The following is a 12,589-nucleotide window of genomic DNA, read 5'->3' as shown; positions in this document are numbered from 1 at the left end:
ACCTCTGGAAAGGACCTATAACAGACGTTATCTCGAAGGAACACAACATGCTGGGTTTCCTCCATTTTGTCCAATTGCACAATTCTCTTCTTTGTGGAATTCATCGGAGGGCAACTTTGTGTTTAGTTGCTCAGATGCCACACATTTACAAAGCTAGATCAGGGGTTCCAAACTGTATCATTGAGAGTAGAACTGAAGTTTAACATTTGATGGTTTCATCACACTTCCTTGTGTGTGCAGGAGCAGTCTTTGTGGGCATGTCTGGCTGCCATGGCGATAGCCAACAAAGAGCTGACCACAGCGGAGATGGCCTACGCTGCCATTAGAGAGGTAAGAGCATCCGTTAATGGATCCGTCAATGGAGCGCTTTTTAAGCGACTCTGGAATGAACATACAGTGGGCGAGCTGCGCAAGGATGTTTATCTGCTTGTTTCCTGCTGCACATCATCTCCCCTCCCCTTCCTCGTCCGCCTCCCAGTTACCGCGAGTGCATTACATCAACTTTATCAAGCAACAGCCGTCCAAGGAGTCGTCTTTGGCCCACCTGTTGCTGTTCAGTGGACAAGTCCAGGAGGCTGAGGCCACTCTGTTACAAGCTGGACTCATCTACCAGGCCATACAAGTCAACATTGATCTGTTTAACTGGGAGAGGTACAGGAGCGTGCGTGTGTGTGCGACTGTGTGTGCGTGTGCATGCAAGATGTAGCCTTGCTCAAGGTAAAGAGATGCATGTTGGTCTGTTTCCAGGGCGCTGGAGCTGGCAGTCAAACACAAGACCCATGTAGACACTGTGCTCGCCTATAGGGAGAAGTTCTTGCAGACATTTGGCAGGAAGGAGACCAATAAGAGGTTCCTGCAGTACGCTCAAGGGGTAAGCGAAAACAGCCTCTCTGTATTTGCTGCCTCACATTAATTGATTCGGGCAGCAATCACGTGCAGTTTAACTGGAGTTTTTCTAACAGTCTTCCATCGTTTGCAAGCTTTTCACTCACGGTTTACACATGCAATCTGACACAAACACTCAGTTCCATACTGGCATTCTCAGGGTATTGAATCGATCGCAACTGGACTGCGCCAGAACAAATCAATTCAGTCCCCTGTGAATTCAATAGGGCTGTTACTATCAACACAATACAGTACGTTCTAACTAGAAGTGGTAGGGTTACAGTACGTTATAAGTCATAACTAGTGATTGTAGGGTATATTACATTGGCTAATAAGTAAAAAAACAACAAAAAAAAGAAAACTTTACTTTTGTACACTGAGAACTTCGGACAGCCCTCGTGTGAAAGTTGTGCATGAATGCTGCATTCCAGAAAAGTGGGATTTATCCCACTTGTATTGTATCAGTTGCGACCTCAAAAGCCTTCCAGGTAAATGTAAACAACAAAGATTGCTGATTTTTTTGGGGGGTTTTTTCTTCCAAAAAAATTTTGACCTACAGCATCTATCAATAAAATAGAGGAGGAAAAATCACGGATGTAAAATAAGCATTTCATCCATTCCACTGAATAACTTTACGTAGGCGGAGCGGCATATCCTCATACAGTTAGTACAAATCAAGTTGTGGTACGTGAAGTTATATCGACTAACTAAATAAAGATAGATAAATATATTTTTATAATCTAGTAGATTGTTTTCATATTCATGATCTATGTCTCCATGGGGGTTGCCATTGTCGAGTAACGTCAGATTGAAGCAACTAGGTGAAGTCAGGATAGATATTTTTTCTCCGAATTAATGACTTGGACCTCCCAGCTTGGGTGGCGTTTCAGTGCACTTTTCATGGTCAGAGTTTGGAAAACTCTGATTTCCCACTTTTTTGGAATGCAGCATAATATCTGCGGCACACACATAAAAACAGTCTTTGTACCGATTCTGTCCCTTCCCGACCAAGCACGTCAAACGCCAGACAATCTTATGTCTTGTAAAATTATCCTATAAGATTGTTCTTGGATCTGATACGTGTTCAGATTAGATTTGTACTTATTTTAGGTCCCAAAACAGGTTGAGGCCGACAGTCTTAAATAATGAACGCGTTCAATATTTACGACCAAAACTCTTACTGTGTGTGGGGAACGCCGACTTCTCCCAAGTCATGACGCCCAAGAATGGTGACGTGGAACAGAATGTAGCCGATCAAAGACGCACCCAAGACTGATGAACCCGGAAAAGAACGTAAATGAAAACAAAGACGTCTCAGCCAATGTCTTTTTTTGTATAAAAGTGGGTTCCCCAGACGGCAAGAAGTATTTTCCATCCAAAGCTGTTTTTGAGAACATTGCCATTTCACAAACCTCTCGGCTTCGGCAACCTTCGCGAACTCTTGCGAAACATCGGCATGTATCTGCAAGTGTTTCTTCTTCTTCACTTTTTTTAGATCACGTGTGATTACGTGAGATTTCTAGATCGCTGGTGGAACAGAATCTTTGCGCGTCATGTGCTGTGTTGAGATTTTCGGCACACACCACACTCGATGACCAAAACTTTTAAATGGCTGTTTTTTTTTACTTTATGTATAAAAAATATTTAAAGAGTAAGAAAACTCTTTGTGTGTACCAGCCCTGACCGACGTGCCTACATGTCTGTGATGTTGGGGAGCTCATAACTTGTGTGCGTCTGCAACAAATGTCCATGCGGAAACATGGACAGTAATCAAACATGGTTCCGAGCAGCGTGAATATGCTTTTCATCATTGTCTTCATGGTCAGAGTTTGCTTCGAAGAAGACATTTTTGCGCCGACTTAGCCATTTTATTTTTTCCCCAGCCCTTCTGAGGAAAGGAGCTTTTCTTGACATTTCTGAGTCTTCTGTCTTTCTCTCAGGTGGAAGTGGATTGGGAAAAAATTCAAGCCAAGATCGAGATGGAGTTGTCCAAAGAGAGAGAGAAAGCTGCTAACGCGTCTGTCAGGAGCAGCTTGGCCCAGCGGCGTTAATGTCAAGAGGACCCCTCTGATTCCCTTGTAAAAAAGAGTAAAAGCAAGAATCCCATTCTTTGTGAATGTTGCCGAACAAGATGGTCGAGAGACCAACCAAAATGTAAAAAAAAAAAAAAAAAAAAAATTTCTGTAAGTCCATCCATCCATCCATCCATTTTCTGAGCCGCTTATCCTCACAAGGGTCGCGGGATTGCCGGAGCCCATCCCAGCTATCATCGGGCAGGAGGCGGGGTACACCCTGAACTGGTCGCCAGCCAATCGCAGGGCACATATAAACAAACAACAATTTCACACTCACATTCACACCTAGGGGCAATTTAGAGACTTCAATTAACCTACCATGCATGTTTTTGGGATGTGGGAGGAAACCGGAGTGCCCGGAGAAAACTCACGCAGGCACGGGGAGAACATGCAAACTCCACACAGGCGGGGCCGGGGATTGAACCCCGGTCCTCAGAACTGTGAGGCAGATGCTCTAACCAGTCGCACACCGTGCCGCAAGCTTCATTTTTAATTAATTGTATTCATTATAAGGCCCTGGCAACAGGAGGGCAATTGCACATTTCATTTGCACATAGTTGTGACATTTCTACAGCAAAAAAACCAAAACAAACAAAAAAAAAACAAACATGTGGCCTTCCTGTCATATCATAGCAGATATTTCAGACTCATTGTTGATCTTTAACAGTCTGTATAATCTGCCTGTAAGTAGTGCTTGTGATGTGTTTATAGTTTATGATAGATATTTTTACAGATTATATTCAAGAAACGATACATTCTACAAAAACATAAAAGAAACAGTGAACAACAGATGTGTCAGTTCTTACTAAGTTGTCCCCGTATTAGATGGTATATGCCATCATGTTTAATATACCTTCTTCCAATTTGGGCGAATTCCCTCATTGGACTTCATCAAAGTGTGTACCCTGGATTCCCTCAAAATGGCCGTTTCAAGCCAAAATGGTCGATTTACGGTGCAATTTTGCGCATGGGTCCTTTATTCCCTGTCCATCCAATTTCATGTCGATTAATGAAACATGCTTTTTTTTTTCTAACTTTTGAGCATGCTGAGTGTCCCAAAAAAAGATGATTCAATAAAATAATAATAATAAACAGAAATTTCAAGAAAATAGCAGCAGTAAACAACATTATTGTGGTTTAGATTAGAATATCAGCATAATGATCTCCAATGGACAGGCCTTAATTAATAATGTGTCATCCAATTAATGAAATAAAAGCCTCACCTCAAATAGAGTCCTCCCTTTTCCCTCCTCCTGAAAAACAACAGTAGGTAACCGTAATTAAGTATAGCCATAGGTGAGGACGCTGATAGCTGTATATGCGCATTTTTTTATACTTTCCCTTCTACTATTCTGTAGCACACAGTACCAGAAGAGGAGGTTGGTTTATAAATATGTAGCTTTATTCTTAAAACAAACTAATTCATGACAAATGGATAATGAAAGAAATAAATCACTTGTAATAAAACATACAACAGACATAATATTATTATTACAGCTGTGTGTGTCTTGTGCAAACTGTAAATGTGGAAGAATTATTTCCGCCTTCCTGTGCACTGCGTTATTGATAGAAACCAAGAATGAAAAAGTACATTAAATGTAAACCTCTAATGTGAACGCCCTACTTGAAATAAACCTCTGGAGTTGAGTAAATTAGTGTAGGAATATCAACGAATGACAATCATCTTTTGCTCTGCTGCTTTGGGCCAAATTCTCTTCTTTACTCGCCCCTTCATAACCTATTCTATTATACAGGAGTCTCTTTTTGTGACAATTTGCTGTTTTATTACAGCAACACTGTCAGCTTGGCCTCTAGTTTTGAAGAGACATTATGGAAAATTTACTTTGCAGCTTTAATACATGGTGTCCTAAAAGTCACTATACCCTTTTTTCTATTTTGTATCATTCGGACAGACATAAGGCAATCAGCATTTGACAGCTTGGCCTGTGCAGTTTTTGTAAGGGTAACCATTCCCTTGCCGATTGCTCGCCAATTGATGAACGCCTGCTCTAGGTGTTTGGTATATTCGTCAGTGGCGGTAGTAGCAGGCCTCCCACTGTGTGGTTTGTCAACAACAGAACCTGTTTTGAGAAACTTGCCACAGATAGTGCAAATTGTACTCAGCATTGGAGCAGTGTGACGACCATAAAGCTTCTCAAAATGGTGCTGAACTGCAGTCGGCATTCATTCATGATACTGTATAGATTCAGTCCATCCATCATGTGGGAAATTCAGCAACCAAGTAAATGATTTTCTTGGTTGTGTAATTAACATTTGAAAATGTGTGTGAGCAAGCCATTCAGAATTAAAATAATTTACATAATAACCACCCCCCACCAGTTTTCTCCATCCATGACTTACTTAGCTGGTAATGTGGGTGAAGATTAACCTCTTTCAAACGATGGCTAACAGTGCTGGCTTCTGATAACTGTCACATTCTTGATACACACTAATTGACAGGTGTATGAAGTGTTGTCTCTGTAAGTGCCTCCACAAGTGAAACTGTTTTTATTTTATTTTTTAGACACTTCTGTTTTTTTTCCTCTCTAACTCCACATTGAGAACCCGCTCACAGAGTAGCAACACCCCCCCCCACCCGGTTGTCATGGTAACCAAAGCCACACGCCTGGCATGAGACAGGGCTGCCTCCTCAAAACGGAGCAAGACATGGAATAGTGTGTGTAAATGACCATAATTGGGGGCTGTTTTAGATTGTGAAGTACTTTAGTACTTTAATGACATTAGCAAACTACTAAAATACAAACACGATATCCTGAGAGCCCCTCCACTTAATTCATGGTTAATAGGCTAGAAGGTCTCAATCATTACTGGTTCCTAGGAACTAAATCACATTCTTCACACACTTTTTTGTGTCTGCATTCGTAGTATGTTCTTAATGTGTCTCAGTATATTACAAGTTAATTTGAGGAGGATTTTAGTTAAAATTTCATGTAGGCAACTTGAGAGCGCTCAGGCCGTCTCACATGCGAGAAAGTCACTCAGCATTCACACATCTTTACGCCTCGTAAAACGGCCACCACTTTCTCGGGGGTCAGTCCCCTCTCATCTGACCCTTAAGTGGGTTCTAAACATGGATTTGTGCTGTTAAGTGCTAGCCCCATCCACCCACAGATTTCTCTCTGGCAGAGCAAGGCCATCAGTCATGGTCGGCCAGTGTTGGATTACACGAGCCACCGCAATCACACTCCGCTTTGCACAGCTTTGAAAAAGCAGCCAGACTGGTCTCTAATTGGGAAATGTTCTTTTAGAAGAAATTTTTTTTTTTTTAAATGCATGACTCACTTTAAGTAAATGTCATTCTCCTGCTTTTTTAATCTACGTAAACAGGACATTAATCCTGGCATTGTGATGTATGTGGTGTCAAGAGTAGTTTTTGGATTATTACAAAAAGGTCACCTCATATTTCATTATGCAGCTATGCCTGCAGAATGAATGAACAACACCCCCCCTCCCTGGATAAGACACAGAAGACTTTAAAAGTGTTCACTTTGGCAGACATCAGTTTTAAGTGAAATTGAAGTTGGATCGATTCCTGAGGGGGGGAAAGCCCTTTTACACATAAATGTGATACTTAAAACAAGAAGGTCTGCAGCATTAAGCACCTACGTTTGAGGTGTTGGAGTACTGTACAACTTAATATGATTTAAAACAGCAATATCAAATGTATGGTCTGCGGGCCAGAACCGGTCCAATGGGGGGTTCAATCCGGGCCATGGGGATAGAGAGCAAATTAACTACAATTTGGCAACAAAAGTAGCTGTTGTTGCTAATTCTGTCCACTGGAGGTCGCAATGATGACCACGTACATGACTACTTACCACTTAAATGACATTCTGAAATTGGCTGCTACTCAGGAATGACATCTGATATTGATGTACTTGTGAAGGCAAAAGGATGCCAAAAATTAATACCTACTGTAGAAAAAAATGTAAGACATTGAATTTTGCAAATTGTCAACAGCTTCAGTTCAAAAGAGTTTGGTTTGGTGGAACCATTTCATGTTTTTTTTTCATGCACTTCCACAACTTATATGTATTTTTATATAAACATTTACAAGGTAGGCAGACAACTGCACCCTCTTTCTGAAAAGTTCCCACTAATTTGTATGGTGAGTTAATTTGTTTTATCTTTGTTTAAATCTTGTTGTTTTGTTGTTTTCTGTTACCTTTGAATTAAAAATTAAATTGAATTGCACATGGGGAAAATGAAAACAAAGATTCATAATACTGTTGAAATAGTTTTTTAGAAGAAATTTCAGATTGCTTATATGATTTGTAACGGGATAATATTCCATAAACGTGAATATTTTTCGAAAAATATTATATTTGCACATAAACAATGAGAAATTTTTGAATAGTCTTTATATATCTTAATAGATGACGAATATACTGACCCTGCCCACTTGAGATCAAAAATTCAGGTGAATGTGACTCCTTAACTAAACACCCCTGATTTAAACTACAGCTGTCAACACAAAGAAATTTTTTTATCACCTCATTTACATATCGCCTGAGTGCTTATTTGCATACAAAAAGCAATTGTACTTCTTGTAGTCTCATTTATTATAAGTCAACATTCGGTGTTAAAATTGCACTTGAGAGTAAAAGTAAAATAATAGGATTTTGTCTTAAAATGCACGTGGTTTCCATCAGACAGAGTTCCGAGATGTCCTTGGGCTGGGCTGCTGCCCTCCCAACCTTTCCAGAACATCCAGTCTGTGCGCTCCAGCCCCCGGCCCGGCCCCCCTGCCTCTGCCCGGACCGCTCGTCTCGTTTTCGGCCAGCAAGTTGTCATCGGAGCGGTCCCGGTGCATCTCCTGCATGCTCTCCTCGTACGTGGGCAAATATTTGACCTCGTCGTAGGCTGGTAGGTTGGGCGAGGCGAAGTCCACCGGGTTGCACTCGGGGTAACGGTCCAGCAGGGAGTCCTGGGAGGCGGACGCGTGGCCGTGGAAGAGCGAGGGCTCCTCCCCGCGGTCCTGGTGCGGGTGGCGGCGCGGTCGGGGGCACACGATCCGCTGGATAAAGTAACCCATGGCGAAGAGCAGCAACAGGATCAGGATGCCCGACAACTTCCGCGTGAACCACCCCACGTTGTCGAAAAAGATGTGGATTGGGAGCTTGCAGCAGCGTACCGTCGAGCCTCCTCCACCACCGCCACCGCTGCTGCCGCTCCCGTTCCCGACGACGATGGGCGGGCAGCACTGTTGGCCATCGGCGCACTGGACCTCCCCGCAGCTCCGCAGGGCTTGACACACAGAGAGGAGGCACGCCGAGAAAAGGGTGCCGCTGCTTCCGCTGCCTCCGCCGCACTGACGGGGCATCGTTGCTGGGTGTTCTGTTGTGGTTCTGGACCCCGCTCTGGTAAGCGTGCAGTGTGAAAGTCAGGTGTTCCTCTCCGAGCTGAGTGTTCTGGTCTGACTCTCACTGCAGCGAGGCACAGGACAGCAGGTGCACCCACCCTCTCTCATCCTCCTAACCATCCTCTTCCTTCCTCCTCCTCCTCCTCTTCCTCTCCGGGAGACCTCTGTGATTGGAGTGGATCATTGATGAGGATCATGAATATCTGATGGTGTGATCTCACATTCATTTCCAAGTGCAAATACACATTCGTGCCATTGAAACTGGCAGTAGTGGGAGTAACGAAGAACACATACTGTACTTTTCAAGTATCTTTTTTTTTTGCTTTTATACCCTGCATTTGAATACTGCATACTTTCTACTCCTTACTTCGTCAAAACAGATTTTGATTATTTAGTAATTATTGATTCTCAGAGGGGGAATTCAAATGTAGCAGTTTAGAAAATAAAAATAATACATAAATAAAGGTCACTGATGGTGTAGTGGTACACTCGCCTGACTTTGGTGCAGGCAGCGTGGGTTCAGGTCCCACTCAGTGACGGTGTGAATGTGAGTGCGACTGGTTGTCCGTGTCGATATGTGCCTTGCGACTGGCTGGCGACCAGTTCAGGGTGTAGTCTGCCTTTCGCCCATAGTCAGCTGGGATAGGCTCCACTGCCCCATGACCCTGAACAGGATAACTGGTGTTGAGAATGGATGGATGGATACACAAATAATTTAGTTTTTTTTCCCAGAAGAGTTTGATGGTGACGGCCATGCTGGCGGTCGTGGTTACGTGTGGAAAAGGAGGGCAGTTGTAGAATATCCCGATCCGTTCTCCATTCAAAGCTTCAGTGACAACACTAAAATGTTTGCTTGTCTTCCGGTCCAGCAGGGAAGCCTACTGAATGCTGCAAGAAGGTCAGCAGCAAGGAGATCACAGAGGAAGTGTTTGCATTTTGTGTGTTAAGTACCTCAATTTCCGTGCCTGCCAGCCATCATGTGAGTATGGCAACACATTTCCACCACGTGTTGTATTATTTTCATAAATTCTCTTGCATCTGTACATATTTTTTTAAATAATTTAACAAGTAGGTGGCACGGTGGCCAACTGGTTAGCACGTCTGCCCCACAGGTCTGAGAACCCGGGATGAAATCCGGCCTCGACTGTGTGGAGTTTGCATGTTTTTCCTATGCCTGAGTGGGTTTTCTCCAGTTACTCCGGTTTCCTCCCACATCCCAAAAACATGCATAGTAGGTTAATAATGGACTCTAAATTGCCTGTAGGTGTGAATGTGAGTGTGAATGGTTGTTTGTCAATATTTGCCCTGCAATTGGCTAGCGACCAGTTCAGGGTGTTCAGGCTCCGCAACCCTGGTGAGGATAAGCGATACGGAAAATTAATGAAAATTCACTCTTAAAAACAAAAATAAAGGTTCTACATAAATCAAATACAGTTCTGTGCAGTTCATGGGCAACTGCTTTTGGGTACTATTTAGCACGCATTATTAGTGTTTCTATGTGCAACCAAACATTATCCAGTGGTTCTATACTAGGGGCGAGTCTAGGTCAAGTACTTTGGGTGGGCTGAGCCCAAGACCTAATTTTGGAAAGTACGCTTCTGAAGTTTGATCGAACTTTTTAGACCTTGAAAAAGACCATTTGGTGGACATCCCAAAACAGGGCTAGCCTCGCCACCAATATAATAATAATAATCATCATCATCATAAATTATGATTATTATTACTATTATTATTATTGTTATCTATTTATTCAATACATTATAAAAGTCTGGTTTATTGTCAGAAAAGCACAGACCTTTTGTAACATTATGAATAAAATATGAGTATTTCATCTCCGAGGAAAGTAATATTAAAAATATTTTGCCTAGTCTCTACCTCTATTAAAGAACAAATAAGTTGTTTATAAGTTTACCTTTTGTTTTGAGTAATAGACAACACTGTTGGAAATGTAGTCAATACAGTATAACAACTACACACAAAAAAGAAACAAAGACAAACTCAATGTATTTTTTATAGTCTTTCACCTGCACTTGGCTGACTTTTTTTTTTTTTAAATAGTGTATGTCCATCTTTTGAAAAGCATACATTTGCAAACAGTGTTTCATAAGATTTCCTGTCGTAAACTAGCATTTAACTAGCTTTAGCGCATGTAGTTATGACAATGAAAGCGACCTAATAGGGCCAGCGTTTTGTTTTTGTTTTTTAACTAAAAATAAATACCCACACTGCAAAAACTCAAAATCTTTAAAAAAAAAAAAAAAGACACATCATCTTGTTTTTAGTCAATTTTCATTTGCTTCAAGCTATTTTTTACTTGAAATAAGTACGCAAACAGGTTGCCAGGGGAGTAAGTCATTTTTTAATGCTCCACTGGCAATTTTTTTCTTTTTGTGTTTTATGTGATGTGCATAATTTTAATTTGTTTCAACTAGAAATAAAATATTCTTGGTAAGATTTTGAGTTTTTGCAGGGCATGCCAACTTCTTTTTCTGCCTCATACTTAAAAAAAAAAACACCACGTATGAACACGCCCTATCTTGGCATAAGATAAACACTTTGCTATTCAATTAGCTAGCGATAGTTCCAAGTGGCTAATTAGCTTATTAGCTAATAGCTACGCAGTACGCACCATTACAAGCCCCTGCCGAGTAGTGCCGACACATAATATAGAGCAATTCAAGAGGAGGCATTGAAGCGTCGCCGTGTGGTCAACTGTCATTTCATGGATTCTGTTTGGGTTGTAAATCAAGCATTACCTGGTCATTAGCGTTAACACAGCTGCAAATGTGTGTAGCGGGTTGAGAAAATGGATATGAAGACTATACGCTAGCGCGCTGTAGCATCCTAGCTAACCGACGTACCTACGTGGCGACCATGTTAGGAAGGTCGATGTTCCCGTCACAAGCAATGCATGGGCATTGAAATTAAGTCATAACTTGCTCATTTTTCGACCGATTTTTCCGAGGTTTACGTTTTGTAAATGCCAAAGCGTGTGCTATCACCAAAGAGCATTATTTCTAAATAAATAAAATAAAAAACGTTGTTTTTTCTCTTATTAATTTGAGGACAAAATCCTTATGCTGTTTTATATCATACCTTTAGATCAATTATTGATGCTCTTATTTTTTTTATTGTTTTAGGATTTATATTTTAGGTTTGTTTAATATGTTTTAGTAATATTTTACTATTTACAGTGGTTCGTCAGAGGGAGCCCTCTGCACCGGGATTTACAGTGGGCTGTGGTCATGATCCTGTCTCGTGAGACCCCCAACTGCAGCGCGTGCAGCTTGCTGGTGCTACTTTGGGGGCTCCATCCGGGTGGCCTGTGCCTATGGTCTATGGTCCGATGCTGTTGCAGACGGCTTCCTGTGATGGGGTTTTCCTCACCTAGATGCTCTGTACTCAACCTCAGGTTATTAGGTCACCACAAATTATTTTTAAACCTGTCCGTGTGTGTGTGTGTGTGAGAGAGAGAGAGAGAGAGAGAGTGCGTGTGTGTGTACATGTGTGTGCGTTCCTGCGTCTGTGTCCTGCAGACAAGTGTCGGGCGTGGTTCATTTATTTGTATTGATTTATTTTTATGGACCAAGACCATGTCCGAAATCTTGGTGTTCTGATAGATTCCGACCTGACTTTCAACAGTCATATCAAATCAATTACTAAAACTGCCTACTACCATCTGAAGAACATATCCAGAGTGAAGGCTTGCATGTGTCAAGCAGACCAGGAGAAGCTCATCCACGCTTTTATCTCAAGTAGACTTGACTATTGTAATGGTCTTCTGACTGGACTTCCTAAAAAGAGCATTAAACAGCTGCAACTCATTCACAATGCTGGAGCTCGGGTTCTGACCAGAACAAAGAGGTCAGAGCATATTACTCCAATTCTAAGGTATTTACACTGTTTGTTGGATTGAGTCATAGTTCTTTAGATAATGTAGAACTAGTAAATGTAGGTGACAGTAAAAAAAAACTTTTACTTTTGTTGCTAAGTACATCCATCCATCCATCCATTTTCTGAGCCGCTTCTCCTCACTAGGGTCGCGGGCGTGCTGGAGCCTATCCCAGCTGTCATCGGGCAGGAGGCGGGGTACACCCTGAACTGGTTGCCAGCCAATCGCAGGGCACATCGAAACAAACAACCATTCGCACTCACAGTCATGCCTACGGGCAATTTAGAGTCTCCAATTAATGCATGTTTTTGGGATGTGGGAGGAAACCGGAGTGCCCGGAGAAAACCCACGCAG

At 42.0% G+C, this 12,589-nt stretch overlaps 2 protein-coding genes across 4 annotated transcripts in view; one reads left to right on the top strand and one right to left on the bottom strand.

Moving 5' to 3' along the window:
* Positions 1 to 3,749, top strand: part of ift80 (intraflagellar transport 80 homolog (Chlamydomonas)) — an 80,896-nt gene extending 77,147 nt beyond the window's left edge. For both annotated transcript variants that reach the window (XM_061783088.1, XM_061783087.1), the window contains 4 exons: positions 241 to 330; positions 479 to 651; positions 748 to 871; positions 2,826 to 3,749. In XM_061783088.1, the coding sequence (XP_061639072.1) occupies positions 241 to 330; positions 479 to 651; positions 748 to 871; positions 2,826 to 2,936 (498 nt within the window). In that variant the 3' untranslated portion in view covers positions 2,937 to 3,749. The remainder of the gene's footprint in view (positions 1 to 240; positions 331 to 478; positions 652 to 747; positions 872 to 2,825) is intronic.
* Positions 3,750 to 5,825: 2,076 nt separating this feature from the next.
* LOC133482688 (uncharacterized membrane protein C3orf80) lies at positions 5,826 to 11,414 on the bottom strand. Of its 2 annotated transcripts, none has more exons than XM_061783090.1 (2): positions 11,100 to 11,414; positions 5,826 to 9,008 (listed from the first exon to the last, which is right to left on the bottom strand). In XM_061783090.1, exon 2 carries the CDS (start codon positions 8,302 to 8,304, stop codon positions 7,630 to 7,632), a length of 675 nt encoding a protein of 224 aa, XP_061639074.1. In that variant the 5' UTR covers positions 8,305 to 9,008; positions 11,100 to 11,414; the 3' UTR covers positions 5,826 to 7,629. The 2 variants fall into 2 exon arrangements, with proteins under 2 accessions (XP_061639074.1, XP_061639073.1); XM_061783089.1 differs by having other exon boundaries at positions 5,826 to 8,507.
* Positions 11,415 to 12,589: the final 1,175 nt, after the last annotated feature.

This window comes from Phyllopteryx taeniolatus, chromosome 8, assembly GCF_024500385.1.
Source record: "Phyllopteryx taeniolatus isolate TA_2022b chromosome 8, UOR_Ptae_1.2, whole genome shotgun sequence".
Classification (NCBI taxonomy): domain Eukaryota; kingdom Metazoa; phylum Chordata; class Actinopteri; order Syngnathiformes; family Syngnathidae; genus Phyllopteryx; species Phyllopteryx taeniolatus.
This window is presented reverse-complemented; position numbering and strand designations above follow the sequence as displayed.